This window comes from Ammodytes marinus (genome assembly GCF_949987685.1).
Source record: "Ammodytes marinus genome assembly, chromosome: 10".
Classification (NCBI taxonomy): Eukaryota; Metazoa; Chordata; class Actinopteri; order Uranoscopiformes; family Ammodytidae; genus Ammodytes; species Ammodytes marinus.
The window spans coordinates 6,485,660-6,508,228 of NC_137214.1; the positions used below are offsets into that span (position 1 = coordinate 6,485,660).

Sequence of the window (22,569 nt, forward strand, 5' to 3'; positions counted from 1 at the left end):
CTCCATGCATCGTAAGTCTATCTGAATACGTCAATCAGCGGCGGATGCATAATTTTTGTTTATTAGTTCACTGGCCCGTGTCCAACAAAATAGCATGCAGATCAGCCACAGAGCAGACTATTTATAACATTGTATCTAGGAGACGCCACCCAGAGTCTTGTCTCTTTGCTGGGGTGGGGAAGCTGCAAAATCTTCCCCGATGTCTTTTGATATCTGCAGGGAGCGACCAAGCTTTTCCTTTCATGTCCATATGGTCAGCCGTGCACCCTATGGAGCCGCCGCGCTTTGTGCTCTCTAATCCTGACAGTACGCACATCGACCTATTAATGACACACAGGCGAGGGGCACAGTCTTGGCTGCTTTACAAAAAAATTAAATGAAATACACATCGCAGCTATATAGAGAAAACGCACAAATTAATAAACAATTTGCACACCTGCCAAGTGTGCGTTTGCACGGCTGGTTTGACCCGTGGCGCTTTTTCATCTGTTAGGTTGTGTTTTAATCAGGAGGAGGGATGCTTTCATTCTCAGGTATATTAATAGGTCAGCGACAGCATCAGAGCGCCGAGGCAGGTGAAAAGATTCCTGTATGATCTAAACAGAGAGTGTCACAGAATGGTGTTCATTATAAAAAGGTCACGCGCGGGGGGGGGGGAGAGACGCTGTCGGTCCGCAAAGCCATTCTGCTGCTAGTGTCTTATGAGATCTTTGGATTATTAAAAGAGCCTTTTCTATGTTGATGACATTAGGAGGGATACCATGTTTTTTTCTTCTTCTGATTAAAAAGAGGAGGAGAATTCATTCTGGAGAATGCTTGTTGTCAGAGTACCTGTCCGTACTGTGCGTACTGCTGCAAAGAAAAAAGTCAAGTACTGTATTAATAATACCCACCCTTGGCTCTGGGTATGTAGCTAGCTACGGTGGGCTCCTTTTTTTTTTTTACATACTAGTTTACAGAGCTTTGTATTAATTAACACCAGCTTTTTTGCAGCGCACACACACACACACACACACACACACACACACACACACACACACACACACACACACACACACACACACACACACACACACACACACACACACACACACACACACAGCACGGACAGGTAGTATTCTCCAGAAATGCTGACCCCCACCTTGAGATTGAACTTGTATTTTTTTCCCTAGCGAACCACACAGTGGTAAAGTAGAGTGCATATGGTATTGCTGAGTGTGTGTGTCTGTGTGTGTGGGTGTTGGTAGTGCACTCACTCTGAGGACACTGCTCACTGGTACAGTTGAGGGTCTGGATGTCGAGGCCCTGGCACTCTTTGCCCCCTGTGCCCGGTGAGGGCTGGCTGCACTCCCTGCTCCTCCACATGGAGCAGTCAGCCCCGCATGCAGACCACTTGCTCCACTCGCTCCAGCCTCCGTCCACTGCAAACACACAGTAGAAAAATAACATGGATGAATACAGACACAGCATAACTGATTCACTTCAAGCGCTTATATTTTAGTTCCCAAGAAAAATAACTATTGATCGGGAAACATGCTGCTGAACAGTTTCAATACATTTACAAACTGTGTGAAATGTTCACGGTGAAGGTCAAATGCAACAGCGGTGTTAAAGCAGCAGTGTTCTGGATTTGCGTGTGAGATGAGAAGACAACTGGTAGAATACTATGTTCCCATCCTCTGCAAATCCACTATGCTTTACAATGGAAACCTGGATGCATTATAAAGACATGCAAATCACCACCTCGCACAAAACTCAAATCCAGCAGATGCAAAAAGGGGGAAACCAAAGTGTGTAAATCTGCCGAGCAGAGCCATATTGTAACTCTATTCGGCTTGCTTTGTTTGTCTTCAACATGAAAATCAGATGCAACCAAGATAAAAGCCCAATGGTTACGAGCGTGCTGTGGTAGGTGGTTGTGGCCTGGCAAGAGCCAGCTGTCAACAAGCTAAACCTGGACAGAGAGATAGAATTTGACTACTGGGAAAAAAGAGCCTTCTAGTCTACTGTCAGAAATAAATACACCACAGATCCCTATTTAAAAATGATCTGGAAAAAAATAGACCTTCTTTTCGTGGGAGGAAACCAATCTGCCATGGTTTGATTTCTTTAGTTTAACAAGCCCGTTACTATAGCAACATGAGCATTACCTGCAGTGCAAATTAAATGCCAGACATAATCCAGCTGACGTATGTAACATAACACCTGCAGCCTGTATTCTTTTATAGTCAACCAGGACCTCAAAACACACCACCAGCATCAGCGGGAGGAAAAATGAAACAAATGGAAATTGGTCTGGTAATGGTTCTAAGCGCGCCTCTGCTGGAAGAAATAGCGGCAGATTTTACCTCACGCGGGGAAGGGAGGGAGGCCATTTTACAGGTGGGGGGTGATTTGAGGGGAGGTGGAGGGGAGCATGGTGGAGTGATATCGACTGTGACACAGTGCCAGGCCGGGGGAAGGTTACCATAGGGCTAATGGGAAAAAAAGAGGGAATAATGAGCTCTCGTGGGAGGGAAAAAAACGCCACTGTCTCACTTCTCCCAAATGTAAGGGTGAAGGGTACCAGACTAGAATCACATACAGAGCCACGCGCACACACACACACACACACACACACACACACACACACACACACACACACACACACACACACACACACACACACACACACACACACACACACACACACACACACACACACACACACACACACACACACACACACACACACACACACACACACACACACACCTGTGTGACAGCAGTGACCCTCCTCCTGGCTGACCTTAAGGGCAAGGGAACCTTAGTGCTCAATTAATCCTAGCAGGAAATAGTCTAGGGGGGGCATGACCCCAAGAGAGCAGGTCTGGCCGGCTGTAGGTCAGAGGCTGGGGTTAATAAAACAACAAGTGAGATCTTACTCAGGGTGGTTTACCTATTATTACATAACACTACACCAAGTCATTTGGTTTTAGAACAAGTCCTCAAAGGCGCTGTGGGCGTTATTATGTCCAGAGGCACAGGTATATGTGAATTAGACCCTGCTCTGTTTGTGGGTTTGCACACTCAAATGATTGCTGAAGAATGGCAGACTGTGTGTGTGTGTTTGTGTGTGAGTGTGTGTGTGGGATGCTGACACAGCTCAGGCCTCTTTGCGCTCACATCCATTTTGGCAGCGAGAGCAGAACCAATCAGATAATTGTCCTTGTTTGGCATTGAGTGGACCCATCCGTGGGCCAGTGGGCTGATTATCCAGGCTGGGAATGAGGAATGATTGAATAGCGAATTATATCCTAATGAATGTGTTATGTCGCCCCTCAGTTTATCCTCACCACTGTGAAATAAAGAGAGCCGATCAACATTTGCCCCTGATGAGGTGATGAAATTCTACTTCTCTTTTTCCACCACAAGGCAAGACTAATGGCCATGCAAATAACACTGGGATGGGAGTAGAGCAGGGGTCCACTGACATCGTGACCCCAGGCCCAGAAAATCAGACACCAAAGGAATGTTCAGAACGAAGAGGAAAGAGGGCCAGTCGTTACAATAAATGCAGTGAAGCAGAAAAAAAATTAACATCTTCCTTGATGCTGATGAAAAAAAACCTAATCCTTTTATTTTTGTCAGAATCAAAATAAGAAAAAATTGTTCTCCACATCCACCCGTTTTCCTTATCAAATCCTCCCAGAGAAAGAGACCTGTTGGCGCCGCTGCAGAAAGGAAGCGCAGCTGATTTTCAATCATGCAGCACCCCAGGTGTTTGGGTCAGGCCAGGTCTCTCGAGGACGGGAGAGTAATACAATGGCCCAGTGGCAAGCCCCTCTCATTTGAACATGTTGTCAAAGGAAGAAAGGCAAAAAAGGAACCTGGCCATTCTTTATAAGGTCGGCAGGAGGGCCGGATTGAGGCTTTGGCTGTTCAAAATGACAATGGCAATGCTGAGAGGGACCACAGTACCCAGATCATGGGACACCTATGGTTTCTGTGTCCTTGAAGGGAACAGGAGGAGGCAGACAAGCACCACTGTGACCAGCAGGCCGCCCCCTCCCAGCTCACACTGTCCTGTCAACACACGTGTGCCCACGGCAACCAGAGTTTAAAGGCTGATCAAAGCCACACACCCAGGCAGGAGGTTGATGGCTTAACCACAGAAGCTGCTGATGCAATGGAGATTAATACTAATAATCAAACCATATTCAGTATTTCTTCATACCATTATTCTTTTTTGGCTTATTCCATGCTTTAGTGACAGTGTGGAGAGTCAGAGATGAAATGGGTTAGAGATGACAATGACACGCAGAGAACGAGGCTGGATTTGAACCTGGGTCTGCTGCGATGAGGACTGAGCCTCTGTGGGGGGTGGGGGCTCTCTAACCACTACACCACGAGTGGCCCCATATTCTGTATTTCTGACACAATTTATATGGTCATAAATCCCATTTTTTGTTGGTGGTTGTGATATGATATTAAATTGATGAGTGAATGGAGCTGCGTCTAATCCCCGATGTTGACTCAACCCAGTAGAGTAAACCACAATGAGACACAGAATGACGTATGAAGAGAGTGTGCGAAAAACAAACAGTTGCTGAATGATTAAAAAATAAATAAACGGTGCAGGCTGTCACCAGATGGCCACCCTCTTTTCCACAGTGAGTGAACTAATGTGTTTTTCCGTCACATTTATTAGCCATGGCCCCTTGTTTATTACTTGGATAACATATTGAGTCTCCAGACAATCTCCGATAATATCCAGAGACCCAACTAAAAGATAACTTACCAAAGGCCAAACTAGACATTTGTCTGCAATGCGTCTAGACAGTAGACATATGGAAGCTAGCATGTGTATAAAGTACGCATGCACATATGACACCAGCCCCGAGTCTCTTTACTTTTTCCATCTAGTACAATTCTCACTACGACTCCTCTGGCAAAGCTTGGGGGATCCGTACAATGCTCCCAATCATTTACAGCAGTTAGACAAAGATCTGCAGGGTCTGTTTGCTGTTCTATAGCACATCGGTAACAGTGCCAATCATGTGTGTGGGGCGGGTGCCACTGTCTCACTACCGAAAACGGCAGACGTACCTTGCGTTCCAATCCCCATACTTTCTGCTATTTAGTATGGTAGAAAAAAGGATCATCCAATTACCGTGGTCAGATTTATGCTGAAAAATACCCCGGATGCCTACTACTTCATCTGGCTGAGATTTTTAGGGTTGAAATCAGCATGATATTTGGGCAATTCTGACCCACAATCCAGTGCGCACTGGAAGTGGGGTCGACGGAGCCGCCCGAGTCAAAACAACCAGCGATGCGACGGATGTATTAGCAAGAGGCAAGATCAAGGCGCAATGTTATCAAATAAATAAAAGTATGTCCTTATTGTACTATTTTTTTTATTGTAAATTACTAGATTATTTTTATGATCTGCTGTAGTAATTAAACATTTTTTAAATAGTATATGATTTGGAGGGGAAGTATTTGGAGGGCTTTGCTGTTGGCTCAGGTAGTTTGTTCTCGCTGGAAACGTCGGGTGTGACCTGACATTTGGCCATGTCTTGAGTGATGAAGTGTAGATGTCTGTGCTATACTTCAGCGGGATACGAAGAGATGGAGACAAAATTAAAAGGAGAAGGCAGTGTGAGAGGAAAAGAGGGCTGGAGTGGAGATAAACTCTCTTGCATAGTTTGGATGGTGGTTGATCTCGCTCTGCTCTGAGCCTCCAGGCTCTAGCCTCCTCCACAGCCTCCCTGTGTCTCTCTCCCAGCACGGAGCCCCATCTCATCTGCCACACGGTACCTCCGCCAACTCTCATTTAGCACGTCAGAGACTTGGACAAAAATATAGACGAGCCTCTCTCTAGCTTCACAGTTCACACTTTCCACAAGAGCTCACAATTAGATCCAAGAGTCATCGTGAATAGACACGTGGAGAGAGTCGGTGTTAGTGTGCGAAAGCCTAAACGAAGTATGTTTATTAAAGAATGTAGCTCTGTGGGTGAACCGCTCTGGAGGAATCATGCTACTTTCAAATGTGGAACAACACATGGCCATCGGCATTTCAACAAGAAATATATATAGAGGCAAACGCAGAGTGAAATTACAGCCTTTTGCCTCATGTTGGTTCCAAATTTAAATTGATTTGTTTTGGGTGAATAGTCATTCACTTGACAGCCTTCTCTTTATCCCCAAAGGACAAGGAATACAGAAAATCTATGTGGCCATTGAGGCAAAACAGAAACTGACTCACACTGCAACACACTACAAAGAATAAGGTTGCTGAAAAGCAAATATATTTCTTTATGTAAGCCATTGAAAAGGTCTAATGCTGTAAGTTCAATGCACTCTAGAGCTAATAACCAACAACAAATCTTCAGTCTAGATAATTAATACACTTCTTGGAACAAGACCAGCATTAAATAATGCAATTTTTTTAAATGCAGCTCAAAACCAAAATGCACTGTAGAGGAGAAACACTTATCAAGGCTGACTTAAAACAAATAACTAACATTACTTCTGGATCCACATGTCAGCCGTGCCTGAATAAATAACATGATGTCTATCCTCCCCATGTAATTCACTCTTCTGTTCCTTCTGAAATGGGCAGATATCCCCAGGTACTCTGCATGCAGTGGATTAGACCTGCGAAGGCTATTATCCAGAATGTGAGGATGCTCTCTGCTATGCTGCTCTCATCTGTCCCCCCTGCTAAACCATGACTCTCATATGAGAGCTAGTCATTTAGTTGGGCTGATGATTCATACATGCGTTAGCCTCGTATTCCATGAATCAAGGTAATAATTCACGTGTATTTGGCAGCTGTCTTTGCTGGGCTCTGTGTGTGTGTGTGTGTGTGTATGTGTGTGTGTGTGTATGTGTGTGTGTGTGTGTGTGTGTGTGTGTGTGTGTTGCGTGACAAAAGATAGAAGCAGTCAGTTCATCTCGGGGGGGTGGGGGGAGGCGGGTTAGCTACAGAGGCTAGTCAGTGCGTACACAACAGAGCACAGGTGACACATGTGATAAGAAATAACAGCTGATCATCCCAGGGGCTGTGTTGTGGTGACCTCTGGCCTTAAGGGAAATCAGTTTGTTTCTGTACTAAAAGCAGATAATGTAGTAACTTGCTAATAACGCAATACAATTCCAGAACCAAGAACGGAATAATGGTTTGCACATTATGGGAAAGTTACATGCTGCACATACAATAACCTGGGTTTAGAAACATATTTCTAAACCCAGGTATATTATAAAGTATCACACTTCAAAGACACTTACCCTTACTATTGCAACCAGCTTATAATTTACGTTATTATTAGTTCTTAAGTTATTGGCAAGTTACTACATTATAGGCTTTTACATTTTTATTACATTAAAAGCTGAAAAAATAATTACGTTATGAGCTGTACTACATTATTGGCTGCAACACTCATCAAGAGAGGAAAATAAAGATGTCTTCCTCTATTCAAAGTCTCTGCAAACTGTGTTCATAGGACACAATGCACAGCACCCTAAGGTTTGAAATTACAAACTTTCTCCTTGTGGAGCATAGAGAAAGATAACCAGGGGTGGGGTTTGGGCTAACAATAGCAGCTTTGGACTGACATTAATCTCCTTTAAGCTCATTTGAGGTCAGTGTCCTGCTTTGCTATGTCAAGCATCCCATGACACCCCTGGTAATTTCATTACTGGTTGCTAATAATTCCAAATCCATCCAGATAGTGTCCTGATGGAAGCGCCATACAAATCCACTCTTTCCTTTGTCTCTCTCTCTCTCTCTCTCTCGCTCTCTCTCTCTCTCTCTCTCTCTCTCTCTGTCCTCCTGCCTGAAGGCCATGTTACTTACACTCACGCCTGACATCCAGTGATGTCTTTACATGGGAGCGCTGTAACACAACTCCCTGATTCACCCAGGGAAGATAACCTTCTGTGTTTTAAGGCAGGGAGAAGCTGCTGCCACTGCCACTGCCAGGAAGTGTTGGATTTCCCTCGCTGCTATTTACCGAGCGTGAGAGATTTTCTCCTGCGGTCAGCACCACTGCAGAGCGCCAGCTGTACGTCCACACACACTGACCTGACAAACAGCCAGCTCTGGTACACACTCAGGATTTGTCTATTCCGTTCTCTTGTCTCTCCCTCTCTCTCTATCTCTCTCTCTCTCTCTCTCTCTCTCTATCTATCTCTCTCTCTCTCACACTCCTGCCTGCCTTGCACTGTATCAGATTCCAACAGTTTCTCCCCCTGCCTTCACCCTACACCTCCTCCCTCTCTCTCTCTCTCTCTCTCTCTCTCTCTCTCTCTCTCTCTCTCTCTCTCCCTCTGTCAGGGGGCTAATGTGGGACTGCAAATGAAGCAGCTTGACTTCCATAGATCGATATGTGTTGCTCAGTATCAGGCAGGACACTCTCTTCCCTCTCACGGCGCACTCTCACAAGGGAGAGAAGGATGTGAAATAAGCCACCTTCAACTCTTCACACGTAAACATGGCACACAGGCCGCCCATAACTCAAGCTTTTTATCGCCCCATATTTACTATGTAGCTCGAGCGGCCAACAAACAGTAACAAATGCACTGGCTGGTCCGACACAATGACTAGGATCATGTCTCTTCCAAGCAGACAGGTCCCTCAAACACAAGCGCGGTGCAAAAAAAAAGAAGAAGATAAAAAATATGTGATGATAATAAATCACTTCCCATGAGGCCGTGCTGCAGCGAGAAACAAATAGGCTCTGACATGGGCTGATGCAAAGCGCTTCTAATTGCAGGAAACAACGACAGAAGCAGCACTGACATCTAAGGTAAGAAAAGAGCAAAAAAGACGCTGGGTTGCTGGTACAAAAATAAAGATGAATTGATGACTTCTAGATGCAAAAAGAAATGCAAAAAACGGAAGCCACAGGAAGCCAAGCGCGCCCACAGGACAAAGCCCTGGGTTGTTACCTGGACAGGTGGCCACACAGGCACTTTTCTGGACGTTCTGGCCCTCGCACGACGTGCCTCCGTTCAGTGGCGTGGGGTTGGTGCAGCTCCGGCTCCTCTTCTGCCAGCCGCGGCCACACACCGCACTGCAGGACGACCAGGTGGTCCACGTGGACCAGCCGCCGTTGACTGTTAGAGCCAGCGCCATGGGGAGGGGAGGGGGGAGAGGGGGGGTATGGAGGGGGACAGAGCAGCCAGGATTACCCGACATGAACTCAGGAGAAAAAGACGTGTGTGTGTGTGTGTGTGTGTGTTTGAGGTAGAATAATCATGACTGCTGCTGTTACACTCTTTAGTTCGGCCCTGCAAGGTGAGCTAATCTGGAGGGGTGAGAGCAAGGAGGAGTGGGGGGGGGGGGGGGCCTGCTTCCTGTGTCCGAGTGTGAAGACAAAATGGCTTCCTCAACAGGGAGCAGAAAAATAACATGACAGCTTGCCATCTTTGACCTTATGTCTGAGGAAGACACAGCTGCTGCAATGTAGCCAGTGAACATTTTATGTATCCTTCCAAATGTTGCCCATGGTAATGCAAGACGATGTACAAAACACTGTATATACATAGATACATCAAAAAACAACGCCTTCTTCTTGGAAATGCCCACACATGAATGCCTAACAATATATTATTGTACATGCGTGTCACCCGTTACCTGACTGTCGTCTCTTTATTTTACAGGGATGAAGACATTTCCACCATAAATTGATGCAGAAAAAGTTGCAAATTGCTGCATGAAAGTTCACCAACAGGAAATGAAGGGCTTCTAGACCCCCCCCCTCCCCATGGGAAAAACTAAAACCCCTCCCATGATTATTTGAATAGCAGAAAACAACACTGTTTAATTTATTCCTCTTGTATATGTGAAACATGTTAGGAAAGAAAAGTTCAGGCACCTGAAGAACTCTGTCACACCAAATTCCCATTACTGCAGCCACTTACTGAAGGGCCCATGTTCTCAACCTTAACCAGCTATTGGCACATAATTGCTGCTATATCGGTGGATCACGGCAGGTGATTACATCAAATCACACTGGTTTCATTCGAATCAGCTCCTTCCTGTCTCTCCTGGGTTTGCCTCGGTCCTACATAGATACAGACATGTCTGATGTATTGACTTGAACAGCACCGTTCTCTGTACATACTCCCTTTCCTAATTTCCCCCCTAACTCTCTCCTATGCTTGTCGTAGGCTGATTCATTTCCTTGCCCTCTCAATGCGATTGATTGCCCGCCGCGGCGAGGTAAATTGCCAGGCAACTCGGCCTCTGATTACCTCTTAGCACAGAGTGCAGTCACACCAGCCAGGCCTTGTTAAAATGCATCTGTGGCCCCCTGTTGAACCCGCCTATGAAAAGTAGAGGTTATTATCACTGGCTACAGCTAGCGACATCAGCTAGCATGGTGGGCTAAGAAGCTCTCAGGTAACTGCATTTTTCTCCCCTGCTGTAAAGCAACACAAGTGCACAGCAGTAAGTACTGTAGGTATTTTTTTACAAGACCACTTCTATTGTGATTGAGCAGCAATAGTTATACATCTGTCATCTTGTCAAGCACATAGAGTGATGGGGGAGAAAATTAAATTGCACATGCAAGCGCCCGAGCAATTTGTTCCCAATCTGTCGGGCCTAACAGTGGAAACTTATGTTTGAACAATGCAAGCAAGGCAAACAATGAGAGAGTGAGCGCTCTCGCCTCCACAGTCATTTTGGTTTTAGATTTCTTCGAGTCTTTCAACAACAAGCTAATCGATTGTAATCAACAGTTAGAATTATTGCTGGATGCTAGGATATGGACGTCTATGTATGATTGGTTGTCTTGACGGCATGCTCCAAATGAACACAATTTATTTCAAACCGATCACTGTGAAAGTGCACATGCCTCAAATCTCATCCACCATATTTACAGTTATTTCAAATGCTGAACCTTCTATAGGGTCTGCACACTGTTGAACAGACACTTATTCTAAGTGTTTTTCCAAAGATTGAAACACATTGACCTCTGTTAGAGTCTATTTAATTTTCCACTAGTTTATTTGACGATTACATCCATAAAATACATTAAAGCGATACATAATACAAGTCAAATCAAATAGACTTGTGAGACATATATCTTATCTTATCCATAGAAATGGGTATGTGCGCTTATGATAAAGGGATCATTGATACATAAAGGCTCCAAAGTGTCCCTCACACTCCAACACTATATTCATGTGTCATTATATTAAGAGGTAATTCATAATCAGGTAATGTCCCAGTGATTACCTCCTATCAAAAAGTATGCACATGCTGATAGTGCATCTCTTGTTTTTTCATGCACTTCAAAACCTATTTAAATATGTTCTCAAGCAGAAGACACGCTGCAGTAGCTGAATAAGTATGCATACTACATAGTGCTGTATATTTTTTGCATTATGGTTTTTCTCTTGTTCTGACTCAGGTCACCATAGCATTCACTTTCAAGAAAATTCAACCCCGTCAGACAGCGTGCTAGATAACGATCGATTACATTACGTTCTTAGATGCATAAAGTTGCTTTCATGATGCAGCATTCCCACGTGAATTCCAATCTCTTGAACCCTCAGAATGAAGCCAGGCTGTAGAGCAAGCCTCCAAGGAACCCTCTATGATAGAACAATAAACATGCTGTCTCTCTACATTAGAATCGAGATCAGTCTGCATATCAAGCCAAGTCATTATTTACTGTTTGCTGTTAATTTAATCTCTCTTGTCGTATTGGATTCACTACAGAGGAGGAGAGCAGATGACAGCACGGAGACGGGAGACAGACAGCTTTTGGCAGAATGACTGCCAATAACATTTTAACTTGTGCTTATTATTGTGCACACTATCTCTCTCTAGTTATTTATGATGGTGTAATTCATTGCTTGCTGGAAAAAAAAAATGACTTATGCAGGCTGTCAACCATATGTCACATATGAGTAACATCACATGGCATATTTTTTTTTTTCTTTATTATAAATACTACACTGTAGAAAATCTGTATGTATATTACAACACCTGCCTGATAGAAAAGAGTGCACCCAGGCACCTTCCATGCAAAAATATCATGCAGGGGTTAATGTGGGAAATGGGTGGGATAACGGATGCAACATGCAAGCAAAACACCACTCGTATTTTTTCTGTTTGTATTATGTTGAAGCCGGTGGATCATCCGAGCCCAGACCTGTCATTAGCCTCTGTGTACACACACGCTCTGACACCTGTTGAAAGACGTTATTACCTACCGTAGACCAGGACCGTGGCGGGGTTGCTCTTGCGGCGAGCCACGATGTTTTTGGCCACACAAGTGTAGTTGCCCGTGTCCGCCAGCCGGGCCTTTTTGATGAGCAGATTATGGTCGTCCGTGATGAAAAGATTGGGGTCGCCCGACGGGTTGAGGATGTCCTCGTTTCTCTGCCACTCCACCTGGAAAACAGATACATTTTTTTTTTTAATCTGTGAAAATTGACTGCAGCTGAATAGGAACTGCCTCTACCAGTCTTTCCCTCTCCCTACCATACGGCTTTACAGTGGCCAGACATGCTGTGGATTGGACATTTTTAAATCAGACAGGAAAAACAGTGATTTGTTTAGGTTACATTTTTAACTTATATAAGAACAACATATTTGAATGAATAGGTTCGGGCCAACTGGGCTTAAGTGTGAGTGCCCCCTTAGAATGTTTATTATTAGGTATCTGTGCTTTAGTATAGTCAAAACTAATGTTGAGATAATGGCTGTTAAAGACGGTTGTATAGGAGAAATATACAGACACAAACAGGCCATGTTTGGACAGATGACACATAAATGTACATTCTGGGCCTTTTATGTATATTACCATAAAAGAAGACATTGTATGGAAGCAAAATAGACATACATCTTAAAGTTAAAAGAGTGCTTGAAAAACAATGTTTTTTCTGGAATGTCTCGCCTTAAAATAGTTTCTCTTTTTGTTTGGGAAATGCAGCAGTTTGGTATACAGTACTGTCTCTTCTGGAGATCTCTGTAGCTGTTATTGGCTGGAGTGAAATGGACTATTTTTCTTTTGTGTGCTCTTCTTGTAGAAGCCCCCAAAAACTGATGTTATTCTTTTCTGTTGTTATACTCTCAAGATGGGCTCTCTTGTTTTGTTGCCCTCACTTGACCTTGTGTGCCGTCTGGAGAGTGTAGCCACGGAACGGCTGAATTGTTGTCGGTATTACTGCCAGTTCCGGAGCTGCATATAATTGGGCTTTCTTCTATCTGGTCTGCTCTCTCTTTTTCTCCAGTGGGTGACTTCTGCTCGGATGTTCTTTTTTCTGTTGAACTGCAAGTTGGCACCTTTCTTCCTCCCCCCATCTCTCTGCAAACTGTCCCTACACTGTCTGTGGGGCTGTGGTTGGCTAGCTCCCTTTGTCTCTGGGCCCGGGCCCTGTGTGAGTGGCTGGTTCTGACCCTCTCCTCTTGTGTTGTTATTAGAGCAGTTAGTGCCTATGTGGGACCAGGGACGAGGTGAAACAGCTGGCCCCAGTCTGGTCCTCTAAACACAGACGCACAACCGCCAAGAGACATGACAAGAGAGAGACAGAGAGAGAGAGAGAACCGGTGGAGCGGAACCACAGTGAATGAGAGACACAGTACAAGGAGAGATGGAGGAGAGATAAAGCCTTGCTTCTACTGAGCGGTGCGGCACACATTTATTTGCGTTTCCACTGTCAAAAGTTGGAAAGGGTACCAGAATAAGTTAAACGTGGTGTATCTATTTTTGTCACCCTGTCGTTGGGGTATCAAGCCGTCCCAAAGGGTCCCAAAAGGTCCCAAAAGGGTAAAGCTATACACTGCCGTCCGTTGATTGGTCGACAGAATAGTAATTTCAGTGTAAGATATAAACGGCAAGGTGTTATCTCTCTGTAAAGACTCTTGTGTGCAGAGAAAAATGTCGGGCACGCAGCTCTTTGTTTATGTTGTGCCGTTTTTTCTCTTCATTAAATGAATCAGCGCACTACAATGTGTCCAGCTGCTACGATGGCACGATAGTTAAGAAGATGCTTCAGCCAGCGCCGTTGCCCATAGAGTGTATACTGCATATATATAATGCAGCTATAGCCGTCTGGCCCAAGCCCCGCCAACCAAGTGAGGGTACTGTCAGCAGTGGAAACATACGCCAGATCTAGGGTTACCGTGCCCTGCCGAACTGTGCCGTGCCAAACCGAACTGTGCTGCTCAGTGGAAACGAAAGGCATTAGAGAATGAGATAGGGAGAATGGAGAGAGACAAATAGAGCTATCAATTATGAATAGGCCTTTAGAGATGCCAAACGGCGAGTGAAGCTTCCAAACCTATCCCTGAGTGATGTGACAAGATGACATGATATACTGCTTTCTCAGAGATGTAAGAGAGATGATAAATCAATAACAGGGAATAATTAGAGGTGTAATTTATCCGTTTGTTCCCTTGTGGAAGCAGGGGAAGACGCCAGAGAGAGAGAGAGCTGATCCTGAGACACTTTTTGCTCTTTGTCCTCTCCTGGAGAGCGATGGGTGAGTGTATGCTAGATGGTGGGCCTATAAATATCTTTGGTATCCGTGTCTCACCTCGGCTTGTGGCACTCCCTCCGGGGGAGAGCAGTGCAGTAACACCTCCTGGTCCAATGCCACCTCTTTACCCTGCGGCTCCTCCTCAAAGTTTTTTCTCAGGTCTGACAGAAATAAAAAAAGAATGAGAGAAGGAAAAGCAATTAGGATATTTCTTAGAGCTGGTGAGGTGTACATTAAATACCTCTCTCTCCACAAAACCTACCACCGTGGCAATGTTCTTTTCTTTTTACATTTTCCCCCCCATTCTTGAAATGTCCACCCGTGGCCTTGCTGAGCATGTCGCACTCCAGTTGGCCCCCTAAGCCACACGGGGATCAGTGGCACCAAGCGTGTTGCTTATTACCAGGCTGCCTGGCTGCTTCTGAGATGCTTGTCTGCTGCCAGAGGGGCCCGGCATCAAGCTAAAGCAATTGCATTACCCCTCCCACCCACCCTCCCTCCTCTTTACAGCTTCCGCCAGCCTCCCAGCTTCCATCTGTGTGAGGGGCTTGGAGCGGCCGCAACCAAGACAGAGCCCCGAGGCGCCCGGACAAGAGCTCCTGCTGCAAGCCTGGCTGACTGCATGGGGCTTCACATTACAGCTCATGGAATACTCTACTGTTGCACCTAGACCTGCTATATGTTTGCCCATAAACCCAGGGTAAAGAGGGTGTCCCCCACTATGAATTAACATGGTTTAATCTGATTGGTCAAGTCTTGTCTATAGACGACTTTTTGTCAAATCATGTTTTGTTTTTCTTTTACTCTTTGATCTATATTCTCATTTCACTATATTGGCTTCCATTTTTTCCCCACACCAAACAAAAGGGTCTGAAACACCCCATTACAGTTTGATTTCTTGACTTGGCATAAGACATTATTGTATAGTGACTTACTCTCTACCATTGTGATGTATTCATGCACACCAAGAGGATTGATCAAATTAGTATTAACAGTGTTGTTAATGGGCCGATATTTACACCACAAAAGGCGGCGTATCATGATTAATAGGGATAAACAGATGCAATTTAATGTCAAATCAGATATTCAGCACCCCCAGATAGCCGGAATAGAATGATTTGTGTTTCATAAGCACATTTTGCGACTATTCGACTGTGAGATTGGCAGTGGAATCGGGCTCCTTTTATTGAATGGTTGAATAGTTGAGTACTCCGGTTCACCCCTAGTTGTATCTAATGAACGAGACAGGCCACTTTCATGGGTTAGGGTTACCATAGGGGTTTAGACTTAAAGCAAAGCAATGTTCCAGTGTCACCCAGGGTGAATTCCTTTGAAACAGATGTTGGGCCAGTCCTGACCAATCATTCTGAGAGAAACATTAAAACGAGTAGAGAGTTTTCATGACATTCAATTTAATTAAAGCTGATACAATGAGACTGGAGGAGACTTAAAGATAGAACGGCCCTGAAAGGCTCAAAAGTATGTGTGTGTGTGTGTGTGTGTGTGTGTGTGTGTGTGTGTGTGTGTGTGTGTGTGTGTCTGTGTGTATGCGTGTTCTTATTCTACATCTAACAGACTTTTTTTTCGGGGCGCTCTCAAACAAGGTCGGATAATGATTGTGTGTTTTGAAAATGCGTGGTGGTTCGGAGGAGACAGCGCTGTATTGGGCTCTGTCTGGAATAATGCATATTGATGTAGGAATTAATAGGCGGAATGCTTTTAAAATACTGCTCAATGTAAAATGGCTTCTTCTAATAAAGCTTTTTGAGGCTGCGTGCCTTAAGGGATGTGTTCCCCAGACAGGTTTACGATCGCTGCACACAGCAATACATTTCAGATGTGTTTTCATTCCGGTCTCTTTCATAGGGATCATTGCTGATATACTGTATCAAGTCGAGAGATATGCTCATGAATACTCAAATTTAGAGCTCCACTTTTTTTTTGTATATATATCTATATAAATAATGCCTTCCAGCAGATGCATAACTCGCTTCATGGCAGGTTCAGATACTTTCTGCTAATAAGATAATTTAACTCCATTGTAATCACAGTTCAACACTCTGGCGCTAATTTGTAAATTATAAATGTAGTCCTTCCCGAACCAACCAGTGAAAAATTAATCTCGCTAATATCCTCTTATTAAAAGTTGACATGAGATTTGTATAAGCACCTTTGTCATTACAAAATTCATAAGTTTGCATTTTGTTAGCCTCATAGCATAATTGCCTAAATCATATTTACTCTACTCTACTTTTACTCTACATCTACTCTATTCTACATCTACTCTACTCTATAACCCTTAAAATATGACTTAGGCAATTATGCTATTAGGCTAACGAAAAGTAGATGTAGAGTAGAGTAGATGTAGAGTAAATATAATTTAGGCAATTATGCTATGAGGCTAACGATTTGTAATAATGACTTGTGATTGTTTTTTTTTAAACTGCACTCACAGGCAATTCTGATGTAGGCTTTTTGGCTCTTCTGGGTCCCCGTAGTGCTCCATGCCACACACTGACACCAGTACTGGTCCAGTCCGAAGACCTTCTCCACCTGCTGCCTGGTGATCTCGATAGTCACCTGCATGATTGGCAGCGCTGCAAAAAAAGCAAAACACACACGGGAGTAGAGCGTCAAAATGGTGAATTGATGAGATAAAAAGAGATGATTGAAAATGGCCATAAATATTTCCCCCTATACAAGTAAAAAACAAATGAGCTGAACGGAATCCTTCAGTGCATTTCATACCTTACACTAAACCGGCAGAGTACTGTAATTGAAAAAATAGAAAGCAGGGCAGAATGAACAAGCAGAGAACCAGTAATCATATACAAACACAGAGTGGTTGTTAAGTGAGAAAAAATGAGAAGAGAGCCTCGCAGCTATCCTCGGTGTAATTTGGAGCGCTGATAAAAAAAAAAAAAAAAAACGGCAACGGTTGGGAGTGGAACAAGAACGCGCTAAACAAACACTCGACAAACAGAAAATACTACAGTACAGTCTGCTTCTCTATTATTAAATCCAGGAGGGGGGGGGAATAGTTCACTATCTAGGGAGCATATGCAGCACAACACTGTTGATTTAAGTGTTTGGCACTGTAATCAAGGGTACAAAACTGATTATTTTTCTTTTCAGGTAGACAGTTAAGACCACTCCAAACAAGGCCAAAGCAAGATTTTTTTCCTAAACCATTCACACAAGAGTTCTGTCTTCTGGGACATTTGAAAAAGCACTCTTTCATTTCATTTCCCTCCGACCTGTGAAGTGGGACCTGTGATCCCAAGGTGATTTTTATATACTGAGCAGCGATCTCCGTCCCTACCATGTGTCCTACTCTTTCTCTCCACTCTGATAAAGAGATTTCTATGTTTTCCTTCATTCTCTCTGGGGTCTGCTAGAGAGAGAGAGAGGGCTGTTGGATCTTTCATATGAACCGAGAAAGAATCCCCAAAACTGAGTTGCATATAGTACAGTAGAACATGCACACACACACGCGCACGCCCGCACACACACACATATTGGAAAAGTAAATGTTTTACACACAAACTGAAATGTTTAAAGCCTTTCTTTTGTTCTAATTTTGATGATTCGGGCTTACAGCTCATGGCAATCCAAACCCCAGGATCTCCAAATATTAGAATATTCCGTCCAAGTAAAAATGCTGGTCTTACCTGAGCTGTAAACCCTAATCCTTCAAATAAATAGAAAAATAATTAATAATTCTTACTTTTCAAGATATTGTGTGTGTGTGTGTGTGTGTGTGTGTGTGTGTGTGTGTGTTTTTGTCCACGGAGAGCCCCCCCTTCAACTACAATTTACATAAAAGCACTTTGTGACGCCCGTACACTCCCCTGACACACTTGATCCGTCTGCAATGATCATTTCCAGCTCCAGACGGTAGCTTGACTAAGTGGCTCCTCTCAGACCAACCTACAGCCATTACACAAAGCACTTGCGCTGATACATAGAATTGATAAAATGGGGAATTTTCGAATATGTTTTTCAAGGCAAACTGTGCGTTGATCTGCCTAGCCCTCAGTGAGAGAGGGATGGCCTGACAGTGACATGCGCTGTCTGGGAAGAAAGTGTTGTGGCTCTGTAGGCGGTATAGACACATGGTGATAAGTAGTTTGAGGGTCACTCACTGACCCCCCCACCCCCATAGCATCTAAATATGTTGTGATTGTGCTACATCTAAATCACAGTAAATGTGACTATATGTGCAGTGAATCCACATCTAGCCCCAAGCTCCACTCTGAGCGTCAACAACACCCCGCGCTGTGTGAAAACTACACCATCATGCTTCACTCACAGTTAATTAAAAAAGTTGGAATTAAAAGGGCAGTAAGGAGGAATTCACTTTGATTGACTCACTCTCTCTCACACAACCAATTCCAGGCAGACGTGCGTGTGTGTGTGTGTGTGTGTGTGCGTGTGTGTTTGCTCAGAGAGCACCTAAATGCTCAAACAAATAGCGGAAGTGACTAATTGGGCTCTACAGAGAATGATGAAATGTAGAAGAAAAAACTTTCTTTCTTCCTTACAACCAGCAGTAATTTTAGTATTAAGCTTTCGCCTTGAAGTATGTAAGTAAGTAAGTAAACTTTATTTATATAGCGCCCCTCACAGACCAGGGTCACAGAGCGCTTCACAATGGGAGAGAGTTTATTGTTTAATAATGTGTGTGCTTGCTATTATGTCTTAGTTATTCATAACATCCAATGCATGCTTTGTGTGGTTGGAACAAAGTTGAAGTGTGAAGGACAAATATGGGGGAGAATGAATCTGAAGCATGACCTCGAACATGAAAGTTAGATGAAGCTAAAATTCTGAGAAGTTCTTAACTGCCTTGGAAACATTTGCCAGACCTGATTTATACTGGAGCTCACAGCAGTTTGCGTGCACGCAAAATTATTTTCAAAAAATGAAACTGGAATATATACATTTGAAAATCGGGCAATGAGATGCATTCATCACTTGGTGTGGCTCTACTTACAGTATAAAATCCATTTGATTAATGCAAAGCGTCCTTTCTCTTTGAGCTAGAGGCTGAAGGGAAATGAAGATCAGTATGGAGATGCAAAGCATGAACAATAGCAAACCCGGGGTGAGAAATCCAAAGAGGAGCAATTTGAAGCTCTGCTTGCCGGGGTAATTGCATTCCGTTTCCTTATCTCTTCCTGTCTCCATAATTACCTGCTTTCTGTGTCTGACACCTTCCAGTAACACTGCTGTGTGAGTCACTCTGGACAATTCCATTCCAATTAAAAAACTAGGACAAAATAATCTTGTCGCTTTGTGAAGAAAATAGCACTGTAATTTTAGAGCAGTTAATAATAATTGGACAGGCTGCTATTTACTGTTGTTTTTTCAAAATTAAACTGGCTGCCGTTAAGTAAAAGAGAACTTTAGAATCAAAGATGAACACAACATACAACTGCACTACTGATTCATGGAAAGCTCTGTCTGTGTACATGCTGTACTGACACACTTATAACACAAGATCAATATCGATTTATAATGGTATGCTCAGCCGCCTAGAAAGTGTTGGGAACTAAAATGTGTAAAAAGGAAATTTACACTCCCTTTCCTGCAAGATACTGAGCGTGCACTTAACGTTCCTGTTAAACGATAATTAAAACATGACATGATTCCCCAACCTTCGGTTTAATCTTTGGCCCATTTATGAATGAGCTCATATCCCAAACCTTTTAAAGGTGATTATGTGATTGACACTGTATGAGTACTGGGTTACAGCTGGAACCCTGGTGAGTTCATTTTTATTGGAGTGCAATGGGGCACCTTATTCAGCTGATCTCTCCAATAATATTTGGAAAATGCACTATTTCTATATGCACTTTTATAGCTTAGAGGTATTTCACTAAGCAAAATAGGCAGAATAATCACTGCATAACAAATCTGTGTTCAATCTTTCATAATACATAATGTGGTGTTAAACTATGATGAGAAATAGGACCAGTTTATATATATATATATATATATATATATATATATATATATATATATATATATATATACATACATACACACACACACACACACACACACACACACACACACACACACACACACACACACACACACACACACACACACACACACACACACTCTTAGGTCCCAGGCTTCTCTCAACAATGCAATAGAATAAGAAAATGTACAATAGGAGCTGATACTTAATATTACAACTTCAGTTTAAGAATAAACAACATTGTCCAGTGTCCTTGAGTTGCCAGGAAGCTGGCAGTGCTCTTTCTAGGCCTTTTCAATAGTGCCTGAAATCAGGCTTCATGAAGCCCTAACAACCTGCAACAATTAGATAGGGCAGTCATAATGTTGCCTGAGAGGCACAACCCAGGGCAAACCAAACAAGTCTACAATTTTACGTTGTTGCTGCTCGTAAAACCCAACTGTTTTAAGTCCACTGTAATGATTAAAGACAATGAACAATCAGTAGACTGTGTTTAAAGAGATTCTAGTGAGGGGACGTGGGAGAAATGGCCATGAAAATCATGGCCTGTGATTCTGTTCACCTGAACGCACACAGAATGCATTCAGAGCTCGTATCTAAAAGGGAGCTTTTGTAAAAGCATCAAGGCAGCGGACTGTGGGCTCAGGCCAGCCACACACAATGTTCTGCCTCAAGACTTCTTGAGTTCTATTCTAACAAATGAAAAAGAAGGAATAAAAAAGGTTTGTGCACAGGCGGAGATACTGAGTGGATCGGTTATGCATTAACTGACTTTATTATTGTATTGTGGAGCTTGTGTCAAAGTATTCCGGCATTGAAGCACAATACAATCTCTTCACTAGATCCACTAGGACACACACTCACACACACATACCGCAACAAAGACAAGATTGTTTACAAGTACACTCCATTCAGAAGTGAAAAAATATATAGTACCCAACAAACCCCACAGTAAAAGGGAAGTCACTGTGAAACAAGAGCACAGGCATTTATGTGTGTGTGTGTGTGTGTGTGTGTGTGTGTGTGTGTGTGTGTGTGTGTGTGTGTGTGTGTGTGTGTGTGTGTGTGTGTGTGTGTGTGTGTGTGTGTGTGTGTGTGTGTGTAGGATGAATTTTCCCGAGGGCCACCAGGGGCTCAAAACACACAGGGTAAATATCATTGGACTCAATCCCGGGTCAGTCGATATTGGGCTTGTGTGTGAGTGGGACTTTATTTTTCTTCTGTTTTCGCAGGCTGGTGACCTCAATTCCATAGGGGTCATTTGCTTATCAAAGGCAAGGACTGGAACTCGCAGGTCCTGAGTGTGTTTTCATTGAAACCAAAGGAAATTCAATTAGGCTGCATCCTTATACTGTGTGTGAGGCCCGGATTCATCAGTGGATATAGGGGGATTAGGGTTGGGTGACTCTACATCAGGGGATTGCGCCATTCCAAGGCAGAGAGTTCACAATGGTTGAGGGGAGACATCACAGATGAACGCTTTTAAGAATGCACTGTCTGCACATCCTGGCATCCAATCAAAAGCATGCTTTAAGTGTTTCATTTCCTCCAGCGGGTCTGCTTTGTACCGGATGGCATCAGTGTCATCACAAGCATCAAAAGTGTCCAGAGCTTCTTTTCAAGGAACCAACAATGTGCCCTTCCTCAGACCAATTACTTTACCTTTCCAACATGAAAAAACCTTGAAACCAGGCCAGGCTGTCAAAAGACAACTTTGGAGCTAAACTCTTTGTTGAAATGAGTCTAGGTATAGCACAGGTAGCCTGGCGAAAGCAGCCTGATCTTGCCCGAGCTTCATATTTGTTTCACTCCCGCGGATCAGTCGGGTATTATTACAATCTCTGTGGATGTGAAGCTCACATCAGATCAGGCTGGTCTTACCAGGCTATAGCACAGGTGCATACCAACCAGTATTTCCATGTGTAAATAATCAAAAGTTAACCCCAGGTCACAGAGTCAAGGGCATGACTGCTTCATCATCAAGTCTTCACACATCATTACCATGTAAAGCAGTAGGGTGATGGGTGGCCCATGCTGTGTGATGTACAGAGCAGAGAATGGCAGGTGGTGCCATAAGCCTCTGTCTCCGAA

General features: G+C 43.7%; 1 protein-coding gene across 1 annotated transcript in view; it reads right to left on the reverse strand.

Moving 5' to 3' along the window:
* unc5a (unc-5 netrin receptor A) overlaps positions 1–22,569 on the reverse strand; it is a gene marked incomplete at both ends in the record, with an annotated part of 150,158 nt that overhangs the window by 31,271 nt on the left and 96,318 nt on the right. The window contains 5 exons of the mRNA XM_080036178.1: positions 1,257–1,421; positions 8,940–9,107; positions 12,219–12,399; positions 14,547–14,650; positions 16,943–17,086. Of these exons, the coding sequence (XP_079892304.1) occupies positions 1,257–1,421; positions 8,940–9,107; positions 12,219–12,399; positions 14,547–14,650; positions 16,943–17,086 (762 nt within the window). The remainder of the gene's footprint in view (positions 1–1,256; positions 1,422–8,939; positions 9,108–12,218; positions 12,400–14,546; positions 14,651–16,942; positions 17,087–22,569) is intronic.